This window comes from Lagenorhynchus albirostris, chromosome 5 (genome assembly GCF_949774975.1).
Source record: "Lagenorhynchus albirostris chromosome 5, mLagAlb1.1, whole genome shotgun sequence".
Taxonomy (NCBI): Eukaryota; Metazoa; Chordata; class Mammalia; order Artiodactyla; family Delphinidae; genus Lagenorhynchus; species Lagenorhynchus albirostris.
Window position 1 is genome coordinate 89,780,851 of NC_083099.1, and position 24,372 is coordinate 89,805,222.

The 24,372-nt window shown below is 37.8% G+C and overlaps 1 protein-coding gene and 1 pseudogene across 1 annotated transcript in view; both read left to right on the forward strand.

Annotated features, from left to right (window-relative positions):
- Nucleotides 1-24,372, forward strand: part of MORC1 (MORC family CW-type zinc finger 1) — a 290,081-nt gene that overhangs the window by 158,719 nt on the left and 106,990 nt on the right. Inside the window, exons 13-16 of the mRNA XM_060149355.1 lie at nucleotides 15,683-15,808; nucleotides 20,861-20,940; nucleotides 21,626-21,699; nucleotides 24,078-24,142. Of these exons, the coding sequence (XP_060005338.1) occupies nucleotides 15,683-15,808; nucleotides 20,861-20,940; nucleotides 21,626-21,699; nucleotides 24,078-24,142 (345 nt within the window). The remainder of the gene's footprint in view (nucleotides 1-15,682; nucleotides 15,809-20,860; nucleotides 20,941-21,625; nucleotides 21,700-24,077; nucleotides 24,143-24,372) is intronic.
- Nucleotides 18,453-19,349, forward strand: LOC132520779 (uncharacterized; annotated as a pseudogene).

Sequence of the window (24,372 nt, forward strand, 5' to 3'; positions counted from 1 at the left end):
TTTACTGAACCATTTTATTCTAATAGTTTTCAGTTAAATTTTCTATATCGTTTTTATTTTCAAATAGTGTTGGTTTGTCTTCATTTCTGTTACTTATACTTATTTCTGTTTTTCCTGTTTTAACTAATTAGCTAGTTAAATAGAAGTGGTAATGGAAGACATGCTTTTTTGTCTTGTTTTTGTCTCAGTGGGGTTCTTTTATGTTTGACCATTAGGTGTGATACTTGTTCTAGTTATTCTTCCTTCAAATCAATGTCTTTTGTCAAACTGAGGAAGTCAGTTATTCCTAGTATACTGAGTACCTTTTATTTATTTTTCACATCAGGAAATGGGTATTAAATTTTAGTCAATGCTTTCTGATATCTGTTGAGGTTATTTAGTTTTGTTTTTCTCCTTTAATCTGTTAGAGCAGTGTATTATTATATTAGAGTTTATGATGTGGAACCATCTTTGCATTGCCCAAATAAACCCAACTAGTTTATGATGTATTATTCACTGTGTTGATTTTGCTAGCATTTTATTTAATATTTTTTGCTTTTCTGTTTACACATGAGACTGGCGATAATTATGCTTTTATTATCCTTATCTTATTTAGTATTGGTGTATATAGACTAGTAGAATAAGTTGTGAAGTATTTTACCTCTTTTATTGATTTGGAAGTGTTTATGTAAAATGAATCATTAGTTTACCTATAGGTTTGGTAGAAGTTCCATGAAAAATCTGTGGTCCTGTTACTTCCTTTTTACATTCAATACTTTTCAATTGTGTTATAATTGTTAATCTATTCAAATTTTAAAATTCTTGGGCCAAATTTATCACTTATAACTTCTTATAAAAATATTCATTTTATTTAGATTTTCAAATTTGTTGATATGGTGTTTTACAGAAAATATTCTTATAAAATTTCTATTTTCCTCAAATCTTATAGTTGTGTCCACTTTTACTTCTTTTTTTAAATTTTATTTATTTATTTTTTGGCTGTGTTGGGTCTTCATTGCTGTGCGTGGGCTTTCTCTAGTTGAGGCGAGCTGTGGCTACTCTTCGTTGCTGTGCAAGGGCTTCTCACTGTGATGGCTTCTCTTGTTGCAGAGCACAGGCTCTAGGTGCACATGTTTCAGTAGTTGTGGCTCGTGGGCTCTAGAGCGCAGGCTCAGTAGTTGTGGCACGTGGGCTTAGTTGTTCCGTGGCATGTGGGATCTTCCTGGACCAGGGCTTGAACCCACGTCCCCTACGTTGGCAGGCAGGTTCTTAACCACTGTGCCACCAGGGAAGCCCACTTTTACTTCTTTTATCATGTAGTTATGCCATTTCTTTTTCTTGCTAGAGATATTTAATTGTTTCAACTGTCTTTAAAAATAAAACAATTTTGGATTCTTCTTATTAAGTCCATTAGGTTTATGTTAATTTAAAAAATTTTTTTTACATATTCTTTGGATTTATTTCCCTTCTTTCTATTTCCTTGAGGTGTGTATTTTATCTGTTCACTTTCAATCTCATTTTCTTTTTTTCATATATATTTTTACTTTTTTTTAAATAGATCTTTATTGGAGTATAATTGCTTCATTTTCTAATCTAAACAATTAAGGCTCTTATTTACCCCCTGCATATGGCTATATTATACAGTTTTCAAAATGTAGAACTATCATTGTTACTTATTTTTAAATAATTTATAAATTCCATTGTATTTTCTCTTTAGCTCAAAAATTATTTTTAAAAATATTTAAAATATCTACAAGAGTTATATTGGGGCATATCAAATATCCTTTTTCTTATTGTTCTAATTTTATTATATGGTGATCAGAGAATGTAGCCTGTATTATATCTGGTCTTTGAAATCTGCTGAGATTTTCTTGTGACCTAATGTTTTAAACATTGGAAAAAATGTGACACTCTGATAAGGTGAGATTCTGATACATCAAGCTTTCAAATTAAGTTATTCAAACCTTCCATATCTTTTTCCCCCTTAATCCCTCGATTTCTGAGAGAAGTGTGTTAGAATCTCTGAAGTGCCTATAAATATGTCCATGTTTCTTGTACTTCTGTTAGTATTTGCTGTATATTTTTCTGAGTCATTAGATTTGTGGCACATATCTCATTTTGCTTAAGTGAACCTTTTATTAATTTAAAATATCCCTTTATGTTCCAGCTAATGCTTTCCAGTAACTTTGATTCTGCTTTTGTCTAGGATTAACCTATGCTCTCTTTCTTTTAGTTAACTTCTTCTTACTATATGTTTTACCACTGCTTTACTAACAACAGTGTTACTTTGTTTTTGGTCTGCCTCATATAAGTGTTATAAAACTAGATTTCCTACTCAGTCTAAGTGCATCTATCTTTTAATAGGAAATTTGTCTAATTCACATTTATAATGACATCTGATATGGTTGGAATTACACTGCCTTCTTATTTTATGTTTCATTTTTCTTTGCTTCCTTGGTTGTTATTTGTTTATACTTGGTTTTTATTTGTTTTATTTTTTTCTGCTTTGTTTTTCCTTTCTCCCCTTTTGTCAGATTGGTTGAGATGTGATTTTTTTTTCCTCAAGGAGGAATATTCATTTATTTTCCATTCCATGTTTGAAAAATTATACATTCCATTCTGTTCTTTCAGTGGATTACCTTTACATCTTAAATAAACATATATAAACTTATATATAGTTTTCTTATTAAAGTTTACAGTTAATCAGTATCTATGTCATCTCACAAAGAGGCCTTAGTATGCTCTTTTATTTCTCTTCCTTACCAGTTCCTTCTTTTAAAATTATTTTATATTAAATTTATATACAAATTTTTACAATATTTTTATCACACCCTGCATAAGTAATTATTTAGACTAAATTATAAGATTAAGAAAATTTTTTTTTGCTTACCACAAAATCTTCCACACTGTATCTTCTTTATTGGTTAATTTACTGGATTATGTTCTCAAATAATTACATCAGAGTCTATTGGAGGTAAATTTATGGAAGTTTATATCCGTAAAAGTGCCTTTATTGAGGGGGATTGGTTCAAGATGGCAGAGTAGAAGGACGTGGGCTCAATCCCTCTTGTGAGAGCACCAGAATCACAACTAACTGTTGAACAGTCATTGACAGGAAGACACTGGAACTCACCAAAAAAGATACCCCACATCCAAAGACAAAGGAGAAGCCACAATGAGACGGTAGAAGGGGCACAATCACAATAAAATCAAATCCCATAACTACTAGGTGGGGGACTCACAAACTGGAGAACAGTTATACCACACCAAGTCCACACAGTGGAGTGAAGGTTCTGAGCCCTACGTCAGGCTTCCCAACCTGGGGGTCCGGCAATGGGAGGAAGAATTCCCAGAGAATTCGACTTTGAAGGCTAGCGGGATTTGATTGCAAGACTTTGACAGGACTAGGGGAAACAGAGACTCCACCCTTGGAGGGCACACACAAAGTAGTGTGCCCACCAGGACCCAGGGGGAAGGAGCAGTGACCCTTAGGAGACTGAACCAGACCTACCTGCTAGTAGTGTAGGAGGGTCTCCTACCCGCTAGAGGCAGGGGGTGTCTGTGGCCCATGGCAGGGAGCAGGACACTGGCAGCAGAAGTTCTGGGAAGTACTCCTTGGCGTGAGCCCTTCTGGAGTCCACCAATAGCCCCACAAAAGACCCTGTAGGCTCCAGTCCTGGGTTGCCTCAGGCCAAACAACCAACAGGGAGGGAACTCAGCCCCACCCATCAGCAGACAAGTGGATTAAAGTTTTACTGAGCTCTTCCCACCAGAGAAACACCCAGCTCTACTCACCACCAGTCCCTCCCATCAGGAAGCTTGCACAAGCCTCTTAGGTAGCCTCATTGACCAGAGGGCAGACATCAGAATCAAGAACTACAGTCCTGCAGCCTGTGGAACGAAAACCACATTCACAGAAACATAGACAAAATGAAAAGGCAGAAGACTATGTACCAGATGAAGGAACAAGATAAAACCCCAGAAAAACAGCTAAATAAAGGGAGATAGGCAACCTTCCAGAAAAAGAATTCAGAATAATGATAGTGACGATGATCCAGGACCTCAGAAAAAGAATGGAGACAAAGATTGAGAATATGCAAGAAATGTTTAGCAAACACCTAGAAGAATTAAAGAACAAATAAACAGAAATGAACAATTTAATAAGTGAAATGAAAAATACACTAGAAGGAATCAATAGGAGAATAACTGAGGCAGAAGAACGGACAAGTGACCTGGAAGACAGAATGGTGGAATTCACTGCCGCAGAACAGAATATAGAAAAAAGAATGAAAAGAAATGAAGACAGCCTAAGAGACCTCTGGGACAACATTAAATGCACTAACGTTCCCATTACAGGGGTCCCAGGAGGAGAAGAGAGAGAGAAAGGACCCAAGAAAATATTTGAAGAGATTATAGTCAAAAACTTCCCTAACATGGGAAAGGAAATAGCTATCCAAGTCCAGGAAGCACAGAGAGTCTCAGGCAGGATAAACCCAAGGAGAAACACGCTGAGACACATAGTAATCAAATTGACAAAAATTAAAGACAAAATTTATTAAAAGCAACAAGGGAAAAATGACAAATAACATAGAAGTGAATTCCCATAAGGTTAACAGCTGATTTCTCAGCAGAAACTCTACAAGCCAGAAGGGAGTAGCATGATATATTTAAAGTGATGAAAGGGAAGAACCTACAACCAAGGTTAATCTACCTGACGAGGATCTCATTCAGATTCGATGGAGAAATCAAAAGCTTTACAGACAAGCAAACGCTAAGAGGATTCAGCACCATCACCTCTACAACAAATGCTAACGGATCTTTTCTGAGTGGGAAACACAAGAGAAGAAGAGGACCTACAAAAAGAAATGCGAAACAATTAAGAAAATGGTAATAGGTATATACAGATTGATAATTACCTTAAATGTTAATGGATTAAATGCTCCAACCAAAAGACACAGGCTCGCTAAATGGATACAAAAGCAAGACCCATATATATGCTGTCTACAAGAGACCCACTTCACACCTAGGGACACTTACAGACTGAAATTGAGTGGATGGAAAAAGATACTTGATGCAAATGGAAATCCAAAGAAAGCTGGAGTATAGCAATACTCATATCGGACAAAATAGAACTTAAAAAAAAGAATGTTACAAGAGACAAGGAAGGGATGCATACATAATGATGTATGATGTATGTTGTATTACATACATCATTATGATAATATATGATCAATATATTATATGATCATATCATATGATCAATAATATGATCAATCATATTATTGATCCCTACATAATGATCAAGGAATCAATCCAAGAAGAAAATACAACAATTATAAATATATATGCACCCAACATAGGAGCACCTCAATACATAAGGCAACTGCTAACAGCTATAAAAGAGGAAATTGACAGTAACACAGTAATAGTGGGGGACTTTTAACAACTCATTTACAACAATGGACAGATCATCCGGGCAGAAACTAAATAAGGAAACACAAGCTTTAAATGACACAATAGACCAGATAGATTTAATTGATATTTATAGGACATTCCATCTGAAAACAGCAGATTACATTTTCTTCTCAAGTGCACATGGAACAGTTTCCAGGAGAGACCACATCTTGGGTCACAAATCAAGCCTCCATAAATTTAAGAAAATTGAAATCATATCAAGCATCTTTTCCAATGACCATGCTATGAGATTAGATATCAATTACAGGGAAAAAACTGTAAAAACCACAAACACATGGAGGCTAAACAATATGGTACTAAATAACCAAGAGATAACTGAAAACATCAAAGAGGAAATAAAAAAATACCTAGAGACAAATGACAATGAAAACATGACGATCCAATACCTAGGGAATGCAGCAAAAGCAGTTCTAAGAGGATAGTGTATAGCAATACCATCCTACCTCAAGAAACAAGAAAAATCTCAAATAAACAATCTAACCTTACACCTAAAGTAACCAGAGAAAGAAGAAGAAACAAGACCCAAAGTTAGTAGAACAGAAGAAATCATAAAGATCAGAGCAGAAATAAATGAAATAGAAACAAAACAATACCAAAGATCAATAAAAATAAAACTGGTTCTTTGAAATGATAAACAAAATTTATAAACCTTTACCCAGACTCATCAAGAAGAAGAGGGAGAGGACTTAAATCAATAAAATTAGAAATGAAAAAGGAGAAGATACTGCAACAGATACTGCAAAATACAAAGCATCCTAAGAGACTACTACAAGCAACTTTATGCCAATAAAATGGACAATCTGGAAGAAATGGACCGAATTTTAGAAAGGTATAGCCTTCCAAGACTGTACCAGGAAGAAATAGAAAATATGAACAGACCAGTCACAAGTAGTGAAGTTGAAACTGTGATTAAAAATCTGCCAACAAACAAAAGTCCAGGACCAGATTACTTCACAGGTGAATTCTATCAAACATTTAGAGAAGCGCTAACACCCATCTTTCTCAAACTCTTCCAGAAAATCACAGAGGAAGGAATACTCTCAAACTCATTCTATGAGGCGACCATCACCCTGATACCAAAACCAGACAAGGATACTACAAAAAAATAAATGTACAGACCAATATCACTGATGGATATAGATGCAAAAATCCTCAACAAAATACTAGGAAACAGAATCCAACAACACATTAAAAGGATCATACACCATGATCAATTGGGATTTATTACAGAGATGCAAGGATTCTTCAATATATGCAAATCAATCAATGTGATACACCATATTAACAAATTGAAGGAGAAAAACCATATTGTCATCTCAATAGATGCAGAAAAATCTTTTGACAAAATTCAACACCGATTTACGATAAGAACTCTCCAGAACATGGGCACAGAGGGTACCTACCTGAACATAATAAAGGCCATATACGACAAATCCACAGCAAACATCATTCACAGTGGTGAAAAACGGAAAGCATTTCCTCTAAGATCAGGAACAAGACAAGGTTGCCCACTCTCACCACTATTATTCAGCAGAGACTAGGACTTTTGGAAGTCCTAGCCATGGCAGTCTGAGAAGAAAAAGAAATAAAAGGAACAGAAATTGGAAAAGAAGAAGTAAAGCTGTCACTGTTTGCAGATGACATGATACTATACATAGAGAATCCTAAAGATGCCACTAGAGAACTACTAGAGCTAATTAATGAATTTGGTAAAGTTGCAGGATACAAAATTAATGCACAGAAATCTCTTGCATTCCTTTACACTAATGATGAAAAATCTGAAAGAGAAATTAAGGAAACACTCCTGTTTACCACTGCAACAGTAAGAATAAAATACCTAGGAATAAACATACCTAGGGAGACATAAGACCTATATGCAGAAAATTATAAGACACTGATAAAAGAAATCAAAGGTGACAGAAACAGATGGAGAGATATACCATGTTCTTGAATTGGAAGAATCAGTATTGTGAAAATGACTGTACTACCCAAGGCAATCTACAGATTCAATGCAATCTCTATCAAATTACCAATGGCATTTTTTACAGAACTAGAACAAATAATCTTAAAATTTGTATAGGGACACAAAAGACGCTGAATAGCCAAAGCAATCTTGAGGGAAAAAAACGGAGCTGGAGGAATCAGACTCTCTGACTTTAGACTATACTACAAAGCTACAGTAATCAAGACAATATGGTACTGGCACAAAAACAGAAATATAGATCAATGGAACAGGATAAAAAGCCCAGAGATAAACCCACACACCTATGGTCAGTTAATCTATGACAAAGGGAGTAAGGATATACAATGGAGAAAAGACAGTCTCTTCAATAAGTGGGGCTGGGAAAACTGGACAGCTAGATGTTAAAGAATGAATTTAGAACACTCTCTAACACCATGTACAAAAATAAACTCAAAATGGATTAAAGACCTAAATATAAGAGTGGGCACTATAAAACTCTTAGAGGAAAACATACAAAGAACACTCTTTGACATAAATCACAGCAAGATCTTTTTTGACCCACCTCCTAGAGTAATGGAAGTAAAAAAAAAATGCGACCTAATGAAACTTAAAAGCTTTTGCACAGCAAAGAAACTATAAACAAAATGAAAAGACAGCCCTCAGAATGGGAGAAAATATTTGCTAACAAATCAATGGGGAAAGAATTAATCTCCTCAATATATAAACAGCTCATGCAGCTCAATATTAAAAAAACAAACAACCCAATCAAAAAATGGCTTGAAGACCTAAATAGACATTTCTCCAAAGAAGACATACACATGGCCAAGAGGCACATGAAAAGCTGCTCAACGTCACTAATCATTAGAGAAATGCAAATCAAAACTACAGTGAGGTATCACCTCACACTGGTTAGAATGGCCATCATCAGAAAATCTACAAACAACAAATGCTGGAGAGGGTGTGGAGAAAAGGGAACCCTCTTGTACGGTTAATGGGAATGTAAATTGATACAGTCACTATGGAGAACAGTATGGAGGTTCCTTAAAAAACTAAAAATAGAATTACCATATGATCCAGCAATCCCACTACTGGGCATATATCCAGAGAAAACCATAATTCAAAAAGACACATGCACCCCAATATTTATTGCAGTAGTCTTTACAATAGGCAGGACATGGAAGCAACCTAAATGCCCATTGACAGATGAATGGATAAGGAAGATGTGGTACATATATACAGTGGAATATTACTCAGCCATAAAAAGGAACGAGATTGGGTCATTTGTAGAGACGTGGATGGACCTAGTGACTGTCATACAGAGTGAAGTAAGTCAGAAAGAAAAACAAATATCGTATATTAACACATATATGTGGAATCCAGAAAAATGGTAGTGATGAACTGTTTTGCAAGGCAGGAATAGAGACACAGATGTAGAGAAGAGACCAAGGGGGGAAAGTGGGGGCTGGTTGTGGGATGAATTGGGAGATTGGGATTGACATATATACGCTAATATGTATAAAATAGGTAACTAATAAGAACCTGCTGTATAAAAAAAATAAAATAAAATTCAAAAAAACGTACCTTTATTTCCCCTTTGTACCTCAGTATTTAAATGGATAAAGGAATATTGGTTTAAAAATTGTTTTTCTCAGTACTTATTACTTGTTTGACTTCTTGAATCCATGTTTTTAGTGAGAAGTCTGATGAAGATGTAATTATTAAAATTTTGTAATGCTCATTTTTCCTGTGCATAGCTTTTAGGATTTTCTCTTAACCTTTAATAATTCCATAATGTGGGTCTTGGCTTTCTCTAATTCTTCATACTCAGCAGTTGGAGGACTCTTGTAACTTATTACTTTCATATGGGCTCTGCCTTCAAATAGATCCAGATCCAACCACTTATCATCTCCTCTGCTGCTATGATCCTGGTCCAGGCTACCCTCATATCTCACCTGGATTATTGCAGAAGTCCTCCCACTGGTCGACTGGTCTTCCTGCTTCCACCCTTGGCCCTGTAAAATCTATTCTACCCTTGCTCCTCTGTAGCAGCCAGAGTAGTCTTTTAAACAGTCTCTGTATAGAATTCTCCAGTGACTTCCCATTTCACCCAGAGAAGAAGTCAATGTCTGTACAGTGTTCTGCAGCATCCTGCATATTAGTCGCCTATATTTCTCTGATCTTCTTTCCCCTTTTTCTCATTCCTCTCTACGCACCCAAGCATCCTTACTATTCTTCCTTGGATTTCAGCAGGAGACTAGTATGTGTTCTAAGTCTACCAACTTGATTCTAGCTATGTCTTTGATTTTTTAAAAAAATATTCCTTTATATGATGCCATGGTCTGTCAGCAGAGACATTAGGGTTAATTGAATGAATGGGCAGCATTTGCAGTCTAATGCCATATCATATATTCTTTGTAAAGTCCATACAGAATTAGAAAATATGGGCACCATATCCTTGAATCCTGTTCTGTGGATGGAGTTTAAGGAGCCAGAACCTCAGGCTTACAGGCAGGTGGGGGCTGTGGATGGAGGCTGCCTGAGCCCGTCCACTAATTCCCACCACTCTGCAGCAGTGCTGGGCATCCAGCCACTCAGCCTTGGAGGCAGTAGGTACATTATAAAAAGCATGAACTTTGTAGTCACTTAGAACTGGTCTCAAATTCTGGTTCTTCCACTGAGTAACGGACTATAGATAGATTCATTTTACATTCACTCATTCAGTGGATATTTATTGAGTGTAAGTATCAGGCCTTGCTTTAGGATCTGGGGATATATCAGGGAAGAAAACAAATATCTCTGCCCCCAAGTGGCTTGAATTCTGTTGAGAGAGCTTTCATTATAATGATAAGTTATTTGTAGTCTCTGAACTTCAGTGTTCTCATCTACAGGATGAGGCTATTGCATCATCTACTTAATACAAATACTGTAGAAATAGAAGAGGCACAGTACTGGGCATGTGGAAGTTCTCAGTGCATTTTAATTCTGTCCATTCTTCTTCTCCCATAGCACTTCTTTCTAGCACTTACTATAATGCTCTGTAAACTAACTCAGTGCCTGGTACATAGCAAGTAACAGATGAATTAAGGTAAACCGAATTGAATGTCAATGTCTAGGTAATTTTCTAAGGATATTGCAGATACTTTCATTGGAAGGTGCTGGCACTTTCCGTAGTGGGTTCTACTGTCCTCCATCCCTGAAGATCACTGGGGACCTTTATTAGGATGAGAGGGGGAGTTTTAGGAAATTTTGTAAAGTGCTTCTGTTACCTTTGAAATCTTTTTTGACTTCCAAACTGTGAAGGCTTGATCACTCCTATAACATTTTTCCTGATTCCCTTTTGGGCGGCCAGGATCATATGACCATTTCACTTGGTCTGTTATATATGCAATTTCCTTTTGTCCATGTTGTTTTCAATTACTTAATATCTTCTTAACATATTCAACTTTATGAAAAAATGGAAGAAACCACGGACTCTAGTAAAAGAAAAAGGCATGTCATGGAATTGGCTGTTATCAAAAGGGCCTTTCTTGCCCCTGGAATCCATCATGGCTCAGGATCTCAGGCAACTAGAGGAATCCATCCAAAAGTAATGATATAATACGGAGTAATGGAGTTGAAATTTTGTGCTAAGTAATGTTTTGAAATTAGGTGTCATGTTGCCAGTGTGTTTCTAAATTGACAGTCATTGGGCAGCATTCCATAATGTCTCTAGTTTATGTCTTAACTGAGCTGGCTAGGAACACATCAAAAGTCACAGCTTCAGCTTGTTATAATATAGTGCTTGCCATACTATGGTTATGGCAGAAGCACTTTCATTACTTTGTGCAGCTTGTAACTTTTCTTTTAAATTGCCTCTTCGAGTTGACATTTCTCTTAGGTATAATCTACCCTGAGATTAAATTTGGTCAGCCCCTTTATAGTTCAGAACTTAAACTAGTTAAAAATCTTTACGTACTTCTTTACATTCAAGATAATATAGGCCTTGTTAATGTCAACTTCAAGAACTCTTCAGAGAATTTATAGGGATTTTAGCAATAAATTTAGAAAATTATAAACCAGTTTTGGTTATAGTATACAGTATTTTCATGAATAGAAATATGACACTTCAGAGATACTCCAAAAGGGATCTAATTTAGTCTGGTGCCCAGATTTTAGAGTTGTTTTCTCAACTATGGAAGGTAGCTCAGTGGTTGGACTGGATGGGAGTCTGTTGTCTGTGTACCCAGTGTAGATAAATGTGGAGGGTGTCCTAGGTCCAAACACCTTCAAGAGATTGTTCTGCTCCCTTCTTTCAGGAAAACTGCTTTACATACTACCCTGTCCAGTAGGTCTACCAGGCAATGGTTCTTAAAACTGGTAGAGTTAAAGAAACACCTGGATAGTTAAAAAAAAATTCACATTCTCAGACTCCAGCCACAGAGAATCTGAATTGGTAGGTAAAGGAGATTTGACCTTGGTCATGAGACCCCTCTTTCTGGACCCTCTCCTACCCTTAACATAGTTTGGTTGTCCGAACACACCAATCCACCCATGATATGCCACATATGGAGCAACACTTCCAACAGCAGGAGGACAGGGTGATTAGTCTGGGAGAAGAGAGAGGCCACACAGAGGCCACAGCCACAGCTGGAGGCTAAATTTGAGACTTTTTGAGAATACCCATTGCTGAGTAGGGGACAGGCACATAGATTACCCCAGCTCCTCCTATCATATTCCACAGACTATAAAGCCAGTTTCTGCCTGAAAATTTTCCCTTCTCAAGTCTGTCACATGACGGTGTGTGTGTGTGTGTGTGTGTGTGTGTGTGTGTGTGTGTGTGTGTGTGTGTGTGTGTGTGTATGTTAGGGAGCTTGCTCTCTCTCTTCCTTTCTCAGTTTATTATAGACAGTTAAATAGAAAGTAAGAGAGAAAGATGATACAGACAAAGAGAGAGAGATATGGATACTTCTGGAAAACTTTAGGTTGGAAAAGACATTTAGGAGGAAACAAGAGACGAACACCTCTTGGAGAAGATCTATGAAGCAGCTCCTGCATGATGGAGAGTAACACTATATTTTTTCTTAGATCTTCTGAAGATACCGTGATGACAGAGTACATTTGTACCTCAGTTTCCCCAGTGGGTGGCTTTATTTGTAAACACTGGTAACATCATCACTGAAGATGATCAGTCATTAAAAAGTCTTGTATAGGGAACCCTCTGTTGTTCGTTCTAAATTAAGCCAAGGAAGTCCTGAATAATTATCATTTATTCAACAAATGTTTATTGATGAGGATGCTAGCCTCATGGAGGGTACAGCCTGATGGAGATACAAGTAAGTAAACAGTCAACGACACCACAAAGCGGCAAGTGCTGTGGAGGGGGCCACAGAAAAAGGCGGGGAGCACCGGAGAGTGACTCACCCAATCTTGGGGAGTGAGGGAAGGCTTTGAGAGGAAGTGCGATCTGAAGCGTGAAGAGCAGCTCACTGAAAATGGCCACAGAATTGAATGTGTCAAGGCTTGGGGGTAAGAAAGCATGACCCCATATCTGGAGAACTGAAGTGGTCCTAAGTGGCTAGACTGAAACTGGCAGGAGACGAGGCTGGAGAGTTAAGTGGGGTCCAGATCATGAAGGACCTTATGTATCACATAAAGACGTTTGAAAGTGACATTGGGAAGCCTGTTTCATATACAGATGTCATATTTAGCCTTCTTTGTCTTTCTATCACTGACATGATAATAGCATAAGAAGTATTGCTGTTCTCTTTGTCACAAGTAAATAGGAACTTTCAAAAGTAGGTGTGTGGGGGCTTCCCTGGTGGTGCAGTGGTTGGGAGTCCGCCTGCCAATGCAGGGGACACGGGTTTGTGCCCTGGTCTGGGAAGATCCCACATGCCGCGGAGCAGCTGGGCCCGTGAGCCGTGGCCACTGAGCCTGCGTGTCCGGTGCCTGTGCTCCGCAACGGGAGAGGCCACAGCAGTGAGAGGCCCGCGTATCGCAAAAAAAAAAAAAAAAAAAAAAAAAGTAGGTGTGTGTGTAGAAAAGGGTTAATGCTAGAAGTCTTGCTTGCAAGATTGGCCCTTGGCTGGCTTCTGGGAACTTGGCTGGTAAAGAGTTCCCCTCACTGATATAAAACTTTCTGTAACAGGTGAAGGTGGCTCACTGTGTCCAGACTGTGCAAATAACATGATATATGCTGAAAATCTACTTTTTTTTCTGGGACTCTGGAATTTTTATACATGCTAGGCAGAGGGTGTTTATATGACCAGCCCCAGTAAAAAGACAAAAACAAAAACAGAAGCAAAGAACAAACAATGATGAAAAAGCCTTGAGGGCCCAGAGTCTCTAATGGGCTTCCTGAGGCAGAAGCATCACACGCACGTTGCTACATTTTCATAGCTGGGGAAAGAGTATTCTCGGTGTGACCCTTCATGAGAGGGGGAGAACATAAGAAAGCCACACGAGGATTCCTCCAGACGTCACCTCTCTTTTCCATAGGAGCCATTGTATATCCTTACTTCGTCACCACGATAAAGCTTAGCCATGAATACAATTACATGCTAAGTCCCGTGAGACCTTCTAGCGCATCTTCCTCACGTAGGGGAGGTCTTGAGGATCCCCAGCAAACATGCTATGAATATTTACCTATAAATATTAATGGAATGAGTAAAGAAGTGACCTATTAAGAAGTAGACATATTAGTGTCCTTATTTTATATTTGTATAATTTTTTTTTAACCAAAACTTGTCTAACCCAGTTGGATCTCTCACCAGATTTCTCAAATTCTCAAACTTGTCTCTGAATTACTTTTGACTTTTACCTTCAAATGACAAAGAAGTGTTAGCTTTGAGGAGAGTCAAAAGAAGGAGCTTCTAGCTGTAAGGGCAATTTCAAATCAGGAGATCCAGAAAGGATTTGAATAATGGCAGAAGTCCTCAGAATTTTTATAGTGTCCCAAGGTGACTTTTTTTTTTCTCTTAACAGGGGAGGACTTACTTGACTGTGCAGCTTCTGGTATACTAATAATTGACTACATGACTGTAGTCATGCAGATAGCCTTTCGTGTCACATTAAAGCTGCACTTGTATTTATGGAGTAATAGCCATGGACTAGATACTTTTATGTAATTTATATTGGGAAATTCTACTGAAGGCTTTCTTTTTAAACAACTAATAGAAATTCCTGACTTCATAATGAGCTTCAGATCCTGCCTGGAGGAACTTATAACCAACCAGGAAATCCTTGGACTGCCTATGGATTTCGTCTTCATTTTTGTAAATTCCTTGGAGCTCGGTTCTTTCTTACTGAGTAATTGCCAATAACGTGACCCCATTGAGCAGCCACCCCTCAACAGGCTTTATATTTCCTTTCCACCAACTTGTCTCCCTCTGGACTGAGGTAGGATTATAAAAATGATAGGTTTACTGCTCCCTGCTTTCTATTTGTGCCTTGTAGCCCTTCCCTTGTAGACTTTTCTAGGACCCAGGAGATGAAGAGCACTACTTCTTAAGCATGGCTGGGCCTGTTTTTGATCTTTATTTCTTGTCTAATTGGAGAGGATTTACAGTTCACAAGTAGACTTTAATATAGAAGGTCCCTGGAGTTGTTGTTATACAGCAACTCAGCGACTTCTCAACAATGTGCAGTTTTACAAGGGTAGTTTTCTTCATAGGCTATTTATGTTGTTTCTGCTCCCATTTTATTGCCTTTCCACCCTTTATTTTTCTCTTTTCTTTTTCACTTATCATGTTATCAGACTTCTCCCCTCAGCTGGCCATTAATACTTATTTTAACACTTAATTGCACTTACAGACTGAAGTTTTATGTTTCTTGTTCATAATTTTCAAAGCAAATGAAACATTTTATTGTATTTCTCTGTTTGCAGTAACTTCATGGAAATGTATTTCATTCATGTGGGCCTAGATTCATTTTGTTATGTTTGAGCAGGGGGATTGTTTTGTATATTTGAGGCGGTTTTGTCCTTCTGGGCTGATAGCTTTAATGAAAAGTATCTTTTCTATTGCTGATGTAAGTCTACTTTGAATCGGCTAGTTGCCAACCAGAGTTCAGTTCTAATCAATGTGTAGGTTATTCACGGAAGCCCTTGTATTTAGGGGTGTGTGAGTGTTGCAGGATTTGCTGGTATTTGTTGTGTCATTAGGTTTAGAAAAAAGTTCCTGAAGCTGCTAGTAGTAACCATTATGACTTGGTAGTCTTATTTTTTCTTCTCAAATAATGTCATTATTACATTGTCTACAGTATGGCCTTTGATATTTTCTTTTCTAGTTTTCCAGAGAGACGGTCATTCAGAGCCTATACATCTGTTCTGTATTTTGACCCTTGGATGAGAATATTCATTCAGGCCAAAAGAGTTAAAACAAAATACCTATGTTATTGCCTCTACAGACCCAGGTAACTCACCTTTGTTCAATTATCTTCATAGAGTTTTCATTTGTAAAATACCTCCCACCCCAATTGTTAAAGTGATTTGATAGTAAGATTTTTATAATTTGATAGTAAGATTTTTACAATTGCAAATAAAATTCAAACTGCATTCTGGAAGGTTTGCTGAAGAGTAATTATATGAAACAAATATTTGGCCATAATAGGAACATACTGCAGTGAACACTCTAAGTTAGATGGTCCCCCCAAGTAGGAATATGTTATTTACTTCAGTGACTCCTAGGTGCTTTGATTGTAATGGGTGCTATCAAAAAAATCTGTTCACTTATATTTTCTTTTTACTCAAATATATTTGAACTATTAAGTCATATACATATATGTGTATGTATATTTTATATAGAGAATGCACATATGTACATCTGGTTCACTTATATTTTAATTACCATTTATATTTTAGCATAAGCTTTTTTTAAGCTTACATTTGCCTATGATATAACTTATCTTGCACACCTATGCATGCTATGAGAACAGTTTTTTTTTCTTGGTGTGTGGTGTGTGGGTGGTCGTTCATTTATTTTCTAAACATTTATCAAAACCTGTTAGTCTGAGATTGTGCTAGAAAGATAAGATTAGTTCTAGTTTTCCGGAGTTCACTATCTACTGGGAGGAATATTTAATGCTTGTACATTGTCTATATGTACGCCTTTTGATATACATTATGTTATTTAATTTTGGAGTGACCCTGTGGGTTATGTTTTATCATCATTTAGAAATAAATAAATGTCAGAACTAGATAAGAACTCAAATCTTCTGGCTCCGAATTCTTTACCAATTCAAATTCCATGCTCTTTCCCCTATACCACACTAATTCTTTATAACAGACCCACATTTGTTATGTTGTCTTATTTCCATGAATAAGTAGTTGCTGTTCTGGGGCCTTGCAATCACTCATATTGATATTAACATGAAAAATTGTGGATCTCTGAATTGAATGCCCTGACCACACACGAATGGATTCCTCAAAAGCTTTACTTTTGATTTCTGATTCTACTGCAGGTCATATTTTGAAAAATGAAGTATACCAAGCCTGAGACTTACTGTATAAATCTGTTTGTTCCTTAATTCATATCAAAGTGATACTTCCTTTTCATCAGTCTCATTCTTCTGGGAAGCACCAAGGGTCTCCTGCATCAATCAATATAGCTCATCTTTTCAAATTAAATTATTCCTCTCAGGGCTTCCCTGGTGGCGCAGTGGTTGGGAGTCCGCCTGCCGATGCAGCGGACACGGGTTCGTGCCCCGGTCTGGGAGGATCCCACATGCCGTGGAGCAGCTGCGCCCGTGAGCCATGGCCGCTGAGCCTGCGCGTCCGGAGCCTGTGCTCCATAACAGGAGAGGCCACAGCAGTGAGAGGCCCGCATACCACGGAAAATTAAAAAATAAATAAATAAATAAATAAATTATTCCTATCTTAGTGAGTTTGGGTAAAAAATGGTTTAAGCCAGTGGAAAATGTGGATTTATCTCTATATTCTGAGGGAATTTTATTAAATTGAATTTCGTCTACCTAAATTACTTATATCAAGTGATGGCTGTTTCCTACCCTAGTATATTTTTTAATGCACCTTTCAGTGTAATATTCTTAGATATATCTTACCAGGAAGTAGATATAATATAAATATTTATTTTATTCCTTAAAAGATACTTAAGGAGGCTCTGGTACTTACACGGGGCTCTGATAAACTGTTAAGTCTGATATGTTTCGGGATCTACAGTATAGCCAGGTTTAATTTTTCATGGCTTTATCCCTTAGGCTTAACTTTCTCTCCATTTGACTTATTTACTTGCATATTGTTTTCCTCACAGCTTCTCTGGTGGCAAAAGTTTTGTGTAAGAAATATGTGGCGTTCTCTCCATGTTATCTCACCCCTAGTGGGGTGACCCTTACTTTATTTCTTCCTTAAAAGGCACTCTAGCTCTAATGGCTGTATGGAAACAAATTATAGGAATAGGGAATGATCCTATAGGACCAGAGTAGAAGCATGTAAAATGTATTAAAAATGATTAAATACTCTGTCCACTTGACCATCCAGCCTCCAATAAACTTCTAGACATGAACCCTGAAGTATTATTTATAAGACTACATACCTATACTTTATGGTCAGTCATTTCTCTATATTTTCGTAGCAAACAGAAAGAAGAAGATTGTATTTTAATTGTGTGGATGGACTTACAGTTGCTGTAGTTCCTTTACCCCAATGTCTCTAACAAGTTCAGAAGGTGCTAGGGGGGAATTTTTGGTGTCATGTCATTGGTTTCCTCCCTTAATCATATTCTCTTCAGTGTTTTTATCAATAGCTTGGGTAAAAGACAGGCATGTTTGAATTCATAATAGACCCTGAACTAGAAGGAGTATCTCATATCAGGCATAATGCGAACAAGATGTGAGAGAGTTGAAATACGAAAGATAAATGTAGTATAAATAACCTACAGTCCCGAATTTAGATTTAAAAAATCGATTGTGTTAATATGCTAGACTTGGACAGTGATTTACATGAAAAAAATAGATGTTTTCATTGACCACAAGCTTAATCTAAGCTGATAGTGTGACAGGGTTGCTGAAAATATTTATGGAACTTAGCGAGCAGCACAAGATGGTAGCCATCCGTTCTCCCCCCGCCCCGCCGCGGGTCCCAGCGGCTCGGGCGGCGGGAGCAGCGGCAGCGGCCAGGCAGCCCAGCTTCGCGAAGGCTCTGCGCCCGCAGGCACCCGGCCCGCGCCCGGCCCGCGCCCGGCCCGCGCCCGCCCCGCCGCCACGATGCCCAAGAGGAAGAAACCGGCTCCTGCAAAAGTAGAAACGAAGCCAAAAAAGGCGGCAGGAAAGGATAAATCTTCAGACAAAAAAGTGCAAACAGAAGGGAAAAGGGGAGCAAAGGGAAAACAGGCTGAAGTGGCTAACCAAGACACTAAGACAGACTCACCTGCAGAAAATGGAGAAGCTAAAAACGAGGAGAGCCCAGCTTCTGATGAAGCAGGAGGGAAAGAAGCCAAGTCTGATTAATATCACACACCTGGTCCTATCAGGACCCTCCTTGTACAATCCAGAGGAATATTTTTATCAACTATTTTGTAAATGCAGGTTTTTTAGTAACTCTAGAAACATTTTTAAAAATGAGGGAATCCCACCTCATACCATTTTTTAAGTGTAAACGCTCTTCTTTAAGAGCAGCGTTTGCTGGTTGTTTATTTTTTGGTACAATCAGAAAATAGTGGGATATTGAATATGGGAAGCTTTGATTGTCTTGGGTGTCAGCTTAACCTTCCACAGATGGGGGGTAGCTTTTCTATCCTATAATACAAAGCACACTAAATGGCAGTTTGGAGACAGTTGTGCATTTAATGTCTTAAACGCTTTAAATTACTTGTTTCCCATGTTGTTTTTGGTAGAATTGTTTCCTAAAGGAAACCACTCACCCCTTGATCTTGGCTCTCCTGGGCAGAATTTTGTGCACTTTGTAACATCTTTGGTAATGGTAGTCCAGTTCTTCTAGTAACTGTTAATGTGCTGTGGACGACTGACAATTTGAGTATGTAGTGTATATGATATTAAATTGTGAATTAGTTGGACTTACGATGTAATAGCATATTAGTATTTGAAGGTATTGGTACTTGATATCCTGTGAAGGGAAATTTGCCTCCAAATTTTAAGCTGGAAAGTCACTGGAATAACTGTTCAGAAAAGAATCACAACTACATGATTTTTTAGATTTTTGGTACGTATATTGAGAATTGTGTACAAATTGAAATGTCTGTATACTGATCCTCAAAACAACCAATAAAATCTCAATTATAAAAGAAAAAAAAAGAAAAGAACAAGATGGTAACACTACCAATAAACCATGTCCTGCTTATACCATGTCTGGAGGGTGATGTTCAGATGAGGATGCTTTAGGAGGGAAGGGACTTCCTAGCTCACAGTATAAATTAACTATCTGGTTATCTGGTAGGGGGTCATTGGTGGAATTGAGCATCATGCCGTGGCTGAGGGAATACACAGGGCCTGAGTGAAAACGTGAAAAGCTGCCATATGATGGTTGGAATTCTAGAGGGCAGAACTTGGATGGCTGGATAGAAGTGGAAGACAGAGCTAGCTCAGCATGAGAGTGTTAGGCTGTTTTTGCAAGGCAGAGACACACAGATTACCTTTTTCTATTGGTGTTTATTTATTTATTTAAATTTATTTATTTATTTATTGGCCGAGTGAGTTGGGTCTTCGTTGCTGCGCGAGGGCTTTCTCTAGTTGCGGCGAGTGGGGGCTACTCTTCGTTGCGGTGCGTGGGCTTCTCATTGTGGTGGCTTCTCTTGTTGCAGAGCACAAGGTCTTAGGTCTTAGACAGTAACAGAAACAAGCTGCTGGCCTAATTAGGCCCACGAGCAGTATTTTGCCTATGCCTGGCATAGGCTCATTGGGCATATAGATGTAGACTCTCTCCTCTGCCTGAACAGATGCCTCTTTTTATATGTCTTTAAATGTTTTGGCTTCAAGAGATGTTCTAGAATTCTCCATCTAACTCTCACTGCCTTTCTAAACACTGCCTTTCTAAACATTGAAGTTATCAGAGAATGTTAAGCTCCTGAGTCTACATGGGTATCAGACAAAACTAGGGACTGAGAGAAGCAGTTTATCCAGTATCAGTGATGATCTGGGTAAGAGGGCTAGGTATATTAACCAGAAACTTTGATAATGGAGCAGTTACATAGAAAATTTTCGTTTTAAGAAAATTGTCCTATTTTACATGTATAAGTGAACATTTGTGTGGCCAGAGATTTTCTTATATCTCTCCTGAAGTTCCCTTACTAAAGCAAAATTGCCAAGTATTGAAAGGCAAGAAATTTTTCTTAGGCCTAAACTTTGCTGACTTACCAGCTGAATGCAACTTACTTGATGACTTTTTCTTAATAATAACATATCTCTGGAGTATATAGTCTTCCTAAAGAACATTTTTGTATTATGAACTTTAAAATGATAATCTGACTTACGTTCTTTCTTGTTTCATTTCAGAAAGTATCTGTATGTCACATCTTCTTTTAAAGGAGCATTTAAAAATGAAGTTAAAAAGGCAGAAGAAGCAGTAAAGATAGGTATGTAATTACCTATGGCCTACATCATTATTGTTAATTTATCCAGCAGACGTTAATTGAGCAGTTATTCTGAGACATACCCTGCTTTGGGCATTATAGGAATAAACACAAGTAATCAAATGTAATTCCTACCTCTAAGGAACTTCATAACACGTTTTCCATCTTTGGTTTTGTCTAAACATGATGTTATTATTATAAAAGTAATTCAAGTTCTGCATACACACTTGGAACTAGATTGATGTATATTAGGGTTGTCCTGATGCAGAGTTAGATTATTTTAGAGACTGGTGTTGCATCCACTTTAAGAAGGCATGCTCTACACATTCACTCCTCCCACAAAAGGACAAAGCCATCCTTCCCCAATGATCCAGGAGTGAAGAGTAGCTCTGTATCCATATTTCATGGATTTTAGAGAGTTTCCAGTCAGCCAAACATTCAGTCATGACTTTTGAATTTGTATGTATATATATATATATATGCCCTATAAGTTGTCATGACTTAGAGGACCCTGTATGGCTACCTAGTCTTGGAATGTGTGAAAGCTATAGAAGGAATACAGGATTTTCTGAGATTATCATCTGTAAGCCATTCTTACTGGTCATGGATATATTATATATATGTAATATTCATTTAAAGATGCTTGAAAGGGTTTCATTTTATTGAATCATCTTGCTTCTGTTTCTAGCTGAACTCATATTGAAAGAAGCACAAATCAAAGGAAACCACTCTGACAGAGCTTCTTTGTCTTCTCCTGCCAAGGTATGACATATAGAGTAGTCTTCTTAAATGGTGAACAGGGTCATTTGCTTTTTCCTGTACACAGATGACTCTTATTTATCACTTACTTCTTAAACCTTTAAACAAGCTCAGAAGATTGTTCATTTTAACACAGGTAAACAGAATAGATGGGTGCAGAGAAAGGGGAGGAAACTCAGCAAGTGGGGGTAGGCTGAGATTGAGAGCAAAGGTGAACAAAATGTGGGGTGAATTGAGAAGTAAGGAAGATCATCACAACTCATTTCTTTAAAAGGAAGGGAGGGCTTCCCTGGTGGCGCAGGGGTTGAGAGTCCGCCTGCCGATGCAGGGGACGCGGGTTCATGCCCCGGTCCGGGAAGATCCCACGTGCCGCGGAGCGGCTGGGCCCGTGAGCCATGGCCGCTGAGCCTGCGTGTCCGGAGCTTGTGCTCTGCAACGAGAGAGGCCACAACAGTGAGAGGCCCGCATACCAAAAAAAAAAAAAAAGAAGGGAAAAGTGATAGAGAGAAGGAGAAAATAATGAAAAGCTAGCAGAAAAAACTAGCCTATCAAGTCTCCCTGAAAATATCTCTTCAAATTATAGCTCCCTATGGACCTAAATAAATAGGAAGAACAAGGAGAAGACTAATAAGCAATCCTTCTTTCTAGTGCTAAGAATTATTTACTATAATTATGAATATTACTAACAATGCTTCCAGCTTACAAAGCTCTTTTCTTATGAGTTGCTCCACACAGTTCATAAACATTCTATGTAATCCTTGCAATATGCCCATGAGTAAGATAGGTTATAAAGAATTATTATTATTAATTATAATGCATAGAAACTAAGAGAAAAAGAATATTGCGGCCGGACATGTATTTTAAGTTTGCTAACTTTTACCAAAAATATGGTACCAAGCTTGCTACCACAGTAAGTCATTGCACGACATATTTACGTGCTTGCATGGGATAAGGAGGTATAGGGAGAAAAAAATGCTTCACTTCACCCTTCCTTCATCCTCTTCTGCGCACTCAGTATATGAATTCTTTCTGTAATTTGCCCTCAAACTTTCAAGAGCATGTCTGATAAAGAGCTCTCATATCTAATGGTCATGAATATGGGATGAAATCAAAGAGTAGCACATGTTAATTCCCCAAATCTGTCCATGACTTTCCCCAAATTCTTTTACCTTTTTCTTTTCACATATTTTTTTTAAGGTAAATATAGACCTATCTTATTGTTGTTGACTTTTAAGGAAGAGTTTAAGCTTTCTTTATTTTGTCTCTAAAAAAATCAATCCTTGGCTGTATGGATTTGGGAGACAAGAGAAACAGACTCTTTCTAACGGGTCAGGACCTTGCTTTCTTCTTGCCTTAGCCAGTTACCTCTCGCTGCCCCTTTGCTCTGTGCTCTAAGTTCATTGACAGGAAGGGCAGGGATGTCTTTGAGCAGCTTGCTTTGTTGCTCTGATGCACACTGGTTTCTTTAACTCAGAGAAGAGAGCTAAGTAGAATGACCTCGGTTTTTGACCTCTTAAATTCCTCTGGGCGGTTGGGTGGTTGAATTTGAAGTGAAGTACTTACCAAGCATTTACCATTTTCTTTTACTTTAAAGGCGGGGAAAATAAGGTTCAGTCAGAGGTATATCCATCAAATGAGATGCCCATCTTTCACATCAAATGGATGGATCACATTAAAAGTCTATTCTTATTTGTGAAATAATAACAATGCATTTTTTTTTCTGCCTGGTTATAGAGAGCATACCAGAGATAGGGTAGTGAATGAGCCAGTATATCAAATTAAAAGAGAAGAAAAGAAAGACAGGTGGGTACCGGTATTGAGGCACTCTGAAAGGGAGAAAGCCCAGGATAGGATACCCTATAAAGGGAAAGTTTGCGGAGGATTAGTTAGGGGTATATGGAATTTGATATAGAGGAGACATTTTCTTTTGGCCTCTGATAAAATTTTTTAATTACAATTTTTTTTTTTTCCCCGAAGGAAGCCTTAGTGATGGATCACGTGATTCAGCATTTTCTGTTCTCACAGACAAAAGCCAGAGTCTAGGTGCATTGAATGACTTTCCCAAGCTTTCACATAGTTTGTGTGAAAGCCACTGTGACATTACAGGAAGCAGTGACTCTTTCTCTAACAGCCAGAGAGGACATTGGGATATGTGCAAAGAGAGAACTGTGGGCTTGGATTTGGTTTGTCTTCTTAGCTATTGGAACTTAATCATTTATCAGGTATTTATTGAGTATCTGCTATTGTAGAATTGCATTAGGCAATGTGACCTATCACTATTACCCTTGTGAAACCTTTAGATAATAGGATAATAAATATCAACTCAGCTCTCATTTATCTAATGGCATTATGTGCTCTCCTAACCAAATGTACTTCTCCAGGATGTATTATGGAAAGCTTTGGAAGATGTAAAAGCAAAGCGGAAGATTCTTCAAGAGAAACGGAGGTAAGACATAAGATTTTCTGTTTGCTAGAATCCTCTGTACTATGTTAAAACAAATTCTGATTTCTGAGTAGGCAGATTTGGTGATTATTATGACAGTTTCTCTTCCTTAGCTTGTGACATCTTATGATATTAAGCATAATATGGTCAAAATCCCCCAACCAGCGTAATCAATGGAGAGTATTTATAAAGTATATATTTTCATGTACACATATGTTAAAACTTCTCAATAC